Source organism: Nicotiana tabacum, chromosome 10 (assembly GCF_000715075.1).
Source record: "Nicotiana tabacum cultivar K326 chromosome 10, ASM71507v2, whole genome shotgun sequence".
In the NCBI taxonomy this organism is placed as follows: Eukaryota; Viridiplantae; Streptophyta; class Magnoliopsida; order Solanales; family Solanaceae; genus Nicotiana; species Nicotiana tabacum.
This window is the reverse complement of record NC_134089.1, coordinates 116,649,985-116,657,460: the sequence shown is the minus strand read 5'-3', so window position 1 is coordinate 116,657,460 and position 7,476 is coordinate 116,649,985. Positions and strand designations below refer to the sequence as shown.

Here is a 7,476-nt window from a genome sequence, read left to right as displayed (position 1 = left end):
TCATTTTATGTTAGTATCGTGTACAAGTTGAGATATTACTAGTGCATAATTGTGAGGAATCATCAAGTCATCCGCATCTTCGTCATCAAATGTTATATTGTCTCCATCCAAGACTTGGCAAACTTGCTTTCCATGTGTGACTGTAACTTTTGACGTCTTTTTTGCATCCGTATATGTCACACCATTGACCTCATCTCCCCTAATTATTACATTCACTATTCTTTTTGAAGATGGGGGTTTCGGGGGTTCTTGTCTATTATTCATATATAATTGTCTACCTTTCTCATTGAACATGTCAGTTAGATAACCTTGCTTCAACAAATGCTCGACTTCTCCTTGTAGTAACCTACAATCTACTGTTCTATGGCCATGGTCATTGTGAAATTCACACCTGAAATCTGGATTTCTTTTGCTCGGGTCAGATCTCATTTCTCCAGGCCACCGCACCTTATCTCTCATGCCTCTTAAAATAGCTACTAACTCAGAGGTACTGACATTAAAACTGTAATCTCTGACCCTCGCATATGTATTGGAGTCACTGCATCGTGCATCCCGTTCTTTTCTGAATCTAGATGAAGAACTCGCCTTTTTTTTCCTTGATCTCGATTCAAATCATATGTTTTCTTGTTTAGACTAATAATCTTGCCCTGCATGTCCCATGTAAGGCGCGTACCTATTTTTTCCGATCCTTTTTTCTGATTCTGAACGTCTCAATCCTGCTATTTCATCAACCCTTGGTTGTGCAACCGTATCTTCTTCTATCTGCAGCTTCATGTTGTACCGGTTATACACATCATTCCAAGTTGTTGCTAGAAATTCTCGTAAACTTTCTTTCAGTCTCCTCGTGGCTTCTCAACTTTTATCGTTTAGATTGCTTGCGAACACCATAGCTGCCTAGTTGTCAGGTACTCGTGGTAACATCATCCTCTCCCATTGGAATGTATCGACAAACTCTCTAAGTAATTCTGTATTTCCTTGTTTTACCTTAAAGACGTCTTCCATCCTTTTTTTAACTTTCTGAGCTCCCGAATGTGCTTTTATAAATGAATCTGCAGCTCAACAAAAGAATCAATGGAGTTTTCATGTAAAAGAGAATACCATGTTAATTCTCCTTTCGTGAGTATTTCACCAAATTTTTTAACCAAAACTGATTCAATTTCCTGCTTGGTTAAATCATTGCCCTTCACGCCAGTTGTGAAGACAGTTACGTGATCTCGAGGGTTAGTTGTTCTATTATATTTTGGAATACCAAGCATTTTAAACTTTTTAGGAATCGGCAAAGGTGTTGCACTTGGCTTCCAGGGTTGTTATGAATATTTATCAATATCTACCCCTTTAATCACGGGCGGTACGTCAGGTATTTGCTCTATGCAATCATTTTGCTCTTTCAACTATTTCTGCAAAGTTAGTACCAAACTTTGTAAATCAGAATTATTTGGTATAACTGACCTTCCATCACGAGATTCATTGGGAGTTCCTCCACTTCCAGAATTGTCGAGCCCGAGTGTGGGTTTTCTAGGGTCGCGGTATTGACTGGTGGAGGAGTTTGTGGCGCAATTGGCAATCCCCTAGCAAAGGCTTGAAGAGTATTGTTCACATGTTCTACAATCAATTGCTTTAGATCATCTTGTTTGACAGTTTGTTCGTCCCCTTGTTGATCATTAGCGTGTGACGTAGATCTTTCAGGTGATCCATCACGGGACTGTTGAGGAGATCCCGGTAGAGAGAGGAGTGGTGGAGTTGCTCCTTCCTATGGGTTCAGCTGGTTATTATTGTTAACAGTTGACATAGTTGGTTGTCAGAAAAAAGAATTTAGAAAGTGAAAAGATTATTATATCTTCTTTGACAACTATCAGGTCCGGTTCTCTTTTCTATACTATCTCGTGGGTGCTTCTCATGTACCTTCCTTGTATTCTTAATTCTGTTAATTGAGAGTGCCACTTGTCGCTATATTGTTGTTCCACGCATCATGTTTCGTCAGCTTACTAATATTCCATGTGTAACGTCTTTTTTCTACCAATACAACGATATTGCTCTAAGATTTGATTTAAACATGGATTTGTTATTTAATCGGATATAATTACATCTTGTGGTGCAGTTTGTATTCAAATTTTGATTTTCTTGAGAAAAATAAAAAATTATTATGCAATAATTGTTTTGTTAGAGCTCATATGTTTAAATGTTCGGTAAATTAATCAACAAAAGAAAATATTGAGTACTGGTGACGAAATTAAGTATACAACTTTTATACTTTCACACTTCAGAAAAATATCCGAAAGTTCAAATTGAAAATTTTATCATATATTAGAGGGAATCTTACAGAAATCTCCCAAATAAGTCCCAACTTACCAACTTCTATCCATTAATCATAGATTTACCAAAACTAGCAAAACAAATATAAAAATTAAAAACCCAAATAAATAAGGTTCTTTCCCTCCAGGAATCATACGCAAAGATCTCCTTCCATATTTTTAAGTGTGATTAGCAACATTAGATGCAAGCGGAAAGGAAATTTCATGATTGAGATAGCAAATAAGATAATGAAAACAAAAAAATATATGCAAGATTAAAAAATCTAAGCAAAAAAGGATTTTTTTTTTTTAATGGATATAGTTGAAATTCAACTAAACCATATAGATACGTCAATATACAAAATTTGAAGAAGATCGGATGTGATTTGGTATCAAAATTCGTAGTTAAAATCGAGTTTAAAAAATTCTTGTGCAACACATGTATCAAACATGTATCACGCATGTATCTCACACACGAGTATACATGTGATACACATATAATTTTTTTCATGGTCATTTTCTACTTCAAATTTTTAATTCAAACTACCTCAAAACTCCACCAAATCATCCCAAAACTGAGATTCAAGCTCCTTAAGATGTACTCATTGTCACACCTCCTTTTTACCCGAAAGAGGAATAGGGAGTTTTTTCCAATTTAAGTGACATTAATCAAAATGGGATTATTTATTTGATTCAGAGTCGCCACTTGGAATAATTTATGGTGTACCAAGTCATCGATTTATTTTAAATCCCAAATCGAGGAAATTGACTCAATTTATGGTCCGTGAAGGGTAAAGAATTTTATTAACCCGAGAGAAGGTGTTAGGTATTCCTGGGTTCCATGGTTCTAGCACTGTCACGACCCAAAATTCACTAAGGATCGTGATGGCGACGGACACCACTGTCAGGCAAGTCAACACCAAATAACTAGAAATTTCTCGTTTTACTATTTTGAAATCATTCCTTTTTAAACATTAAACAATTAACAAAGAATTTCACTGAATAAATAATGATGTCTTTAACAAACTTAAATACTGAATAATCCCTTAGTCATCCCAGAACACGGTGTCACAAGTGTATGAGCAATTTCTAGGAAACAATGTAATACACTAACCGTCCGAAATACAAATTGGACAGTAAAAGAAATAAAATACACTACTCTGAAGGAGACTCTGCTGGCTACGGGCCATCTCAAGAAATACAGCTCACCCCATTCTCCATATCAACCATGTCGTTGCGCCGAACTAAGCCACAAGACAAATATATGTATATGGAACAAAAATGCACAGCAAGTATAGCATGAGTACAAAAACAACGTGTGCCTAGTAAGTATCTCGCCTAACCTCGAAGAGGTAGTGACGAGAGGTCAACTTCGACAATTACTAGTGGTCCAATAATATCGAATACAGTAAAGAATTGAATAAATATAAAGCAGAGTAAACATATTAAACAAACATGTATAAAATACGCGAAATAATGCTATTCTTTACGACTACGCTCAAGCCCTCAACTAGCATGTTCCCTCTGTAACCGGAACATATACATAAAGGTATAGTGGCTTTCATAAAATGGTTGTTATAATTTCAAATCAGGGAAAGATCCTCAGATACACTGGCTTCTAGTAAAATGTTAAGCACGAATCCCATAAGAATGATGTATATACATATATATAGGAAATGCTGAGGTGTACGGCCCGATCCAACATAAAAGTAAAAGGTGTACTACCGAGGGTCGTACGACGCGAACCATAAATGCATCTATTAACCTGCCGAGGCGAACGGCTCGTTCCCATTAGAGTGTGGTACATAAATCCTGCCGAGGCAAACGGCCCGATCCCATAAGAGTAGTAGAAGGAAATACCCCGCTCGCGAATCATACGTGCGACGCGGTAAAATATTAATTTAAGGAATCACCCTGCTCGGGGATCATACTTGCGACGCAGTCAAACATAAAGTTAACATTAAAATCATATCTCTTTCTTGATTCTTTTCAAAATAAGGAAAATTCAGCTTGTAGCTTTTTAAAGAAATTACTCCGCTCGCAAAATATACATGCGATGCGGTTACACATAGATTTTTTAAGCTATTATAATATTCCTTCAATTCATTTCAAAAATACGAAGTTCAAATAAAAACTTTTGAGATCTTAAGTTCCTCAATTTCAACTCTTTACTAGAGATTTATTAAGAAAACTCAATCTCGCTTCTTCTCAAGGCAAACAATAAACATAAATCAACAACAATATCAACAAGGCATGGTGCAAACCTAAAACTAACCGGACATAGGCATATCTAGTAGCTACACACGGACTCTCGTCACCTCGTACATACGTAGCCCGCACAAATAGAGGCGCATATTAATCTGGTTCACCTATGGGATTAATTCCCTCTTACATGGTTAGAAATGAGACTCACCTCGCTCTGAAGTTCCACAACCAGCATTCAATGCCCTTCCGAAGACTAAAATCGATGCAAAATGCTCCAAAACTAGCCAATAATTATGTATACCCATTAATATGTGTTCAATTACTCATCATAGTCCAATTTATAACAATTCCTAACCCCGATAGAAAAGTTGACAAAACTGCCCTTGAGCCCACGTGCCCGGATTCCGATAGAAAACAAGCTGCAGATGTCGCATTTGCGATCCAGGGTTCACAATTCAAAAAAGAAAAATCCTTCGCAATTGCGAACAAGGAAGGGCTGGAAAAGGTCGCATTTGCAACAAAAAGTTCGCAATTGCGAACTGGGCATCGCAATTGCGATGGAAATGTTCACAATTGCGACCATACCAGAAGCAGTAGTTTTTCTCGACACAAAAATGAGCATAACTTCCTCATACAATGTCCAAATTTGATGATTCTTTTTGTTATAGCTCCGTAATTACGATACGGATCTAATGGTTCAATAAAAACTAAATTTGGAATTTGCTTAATGTGGTACCCTTTATTCCAAAAGAAACAACGTTGAAACATCAAATAAGAGCGCAATACAACCCGAAACACACTCGAGGCCCCCGGGACCCCGTCCAATCACACAACTCAGTACCATAACATAACACGGACCTACTCGACGCCTCAAATCACATCAAAAAATGCTAAAACTATGAATCGCACTCTGATTCAAGCTTAATGGACTTTAAAATTTCAAACTTCTACTTTCGATGTTTAAACCTATCAAATCACGTCCGATTGACCTCAAATTTTGCACACAATTCATATTCGACATTACAGACCTACTCCAACTTTCGGAATCGGAATCGGAATCTGACCATAATATCAAAAAGTCTACTTCCTGTCAAACTTCTCAAAAACCTTCAAATTTCCAGCTTTAGCCAAATGACTCCAAAATGACCCACGAACCTCTGAATTTACTTCTGATTGAGCTACCAACACCAGAATCATCATACGGAGCTATTCCCAGACTCAGAATCCCAAACGAACATTGATAACACTGAAATGCACTTCAACCCAAACTTATGAAATTCTTCCAAAAATGCTAACTTCCACAATAGGTGCCGAAACGTTCCCAAGTCTTCCAAAACCGGACATACACACAAGTCCGAAATCATCATACGAACCTGCTGGAACCTTCGAATCCCGATTCGGAGGTCGTTTGCTCAAAAATCCAATCTTAGTCAATTCTTTCAACTTAAAGCTTCCGAAATGAGAATTCTCTCTCCATATCAACTCCAAACTTCCCGAAATTCAATTCTGACCATGCGTACAAGTCATAATACCTGAAGTGAAGCTACTCAGGGCCTCAAACCGTTGAACGAAGCTCTAGAGCTCAAAACGACCGGTCGGGTCGTTACATTCTCTCCCATTTAAACATACGTTCGTCCTCGAACGTGCTGAGAACTGCATTGAAGTAGTCTGAAATCACTGCTTAACACCTGTTACACCTACCCATGCTACCACAACTCAGTTGAGCACATTAGCTCGAGCAAATTTTAAGATATTCCCTTTTATTCAAGCAAATAAGCTTAGAACCAAAATTTCAACACCCAAAATTTTCTGTCGGGTCTGCTGCCAACCTACGAACACCATATCAATCACCACACGCTGCACCAATACATGATTGCATACCCTTGTTGAATCTACACTATGCACTGTATAATTCACATAACCATAATAGCATTCTCTGATAACAATAGCTGAAATTCCATGAATCCGATGCTCTCATTGCACCTCATGATATATATAAGTCTTGCCCCCAACTTTTGCACTACCGCCACGACAAAGGGATGTGTAGAAATTTATAACCAACTGCCGAGTCAACAAATCATTGAAGTTATACTCCTGACAAGAACCATTACCTCATTCTGAACCAATTAATGGTATCTGCTCTTTACCATACTTCATATAACCCGATCGCACTGATCTTAGACCCAATAATCTTGCCTCACCCAGTACAAACTGTTTAGGCAATAAGCCACCCTAGATATGACCAGAAGCCTCATATGATGCCACAATGTGCCAATATGCTACAAACTTGAACGTGATACATAAGGGAAGCAAACTCAGGGAGGGACTATTCAACTCGCGCAACTTATATGAACTTTCCTCAAAAAATGGGAAACAAAACACACAAAACAGATATAGGGAATTGTACTCAACATCACACTGTTGCGGTATGCAACCCGATCCAAACAACATACGCGTGGCGGCATGCCACCCGATCCACGCATAAAATTTCACATAAAAAGATACACACCGAGCTAAATCGCTCATTACTACAAAAAATCGGATATCGGCCACAAGCATGCTAAGTGCACAATACCATCCCTAGGTACCGGATATCGGCCACAAGCATGCTAAGTGCACAATACCATCCCTAGGGAGACATATAGCGCCATAGGCTACAAAACTCAAGCACAACTGAGGTGCGATATATGATCTGAATCTCAAGAGCCATCCTACTCACATAACACCGTCGCTACGCGGAACCTCGACACATAAGAAATTTAGCAAGCCGTCTCACAACTCACATGATGCAATATATCATCACATGGAATAACCGACGACGAAATAACATCTAACGTCCGAGTGCTCCTCCATAAGGAGCGCTATGACGAAATGAACACCTCCGGCCTGATATAGAGTCCACATTCATATTTAAATCCATTCACAAACCTTAAGCCAATTCTAATCGTACCGAACTGGGCCAAAAATCTTTCCCGGTTCC

General features: G+C 38.3%; 1 protein-coding gene across 1 annotated transcript; it reads right to left on the bottom strand.

Moving 5' to 3' along the window:
• On the bottom strand, positions 1-429 carry LOC107794563 (uncharacterized). Its single transcript, XM_016617056.2, has one exon. It carries the CDS (start codon positions 427-429, stop codon positions 1-3), a length of 429 nt encoding a protein of 142 aa, XP_016472542.2.
• Positions 430-7,476: the final 7,047 nt, after the last annotated feature.

What these genes read in the sequence shown, in the direction of transcription:
- LOC107794563 (XM_016617056.2), bottom strand. Translation starts at nt 429, where the DNA reads ATGAGATCTGACCCGAGCAAAAGAAATCCAGATTTCAGGTGTGAATTT.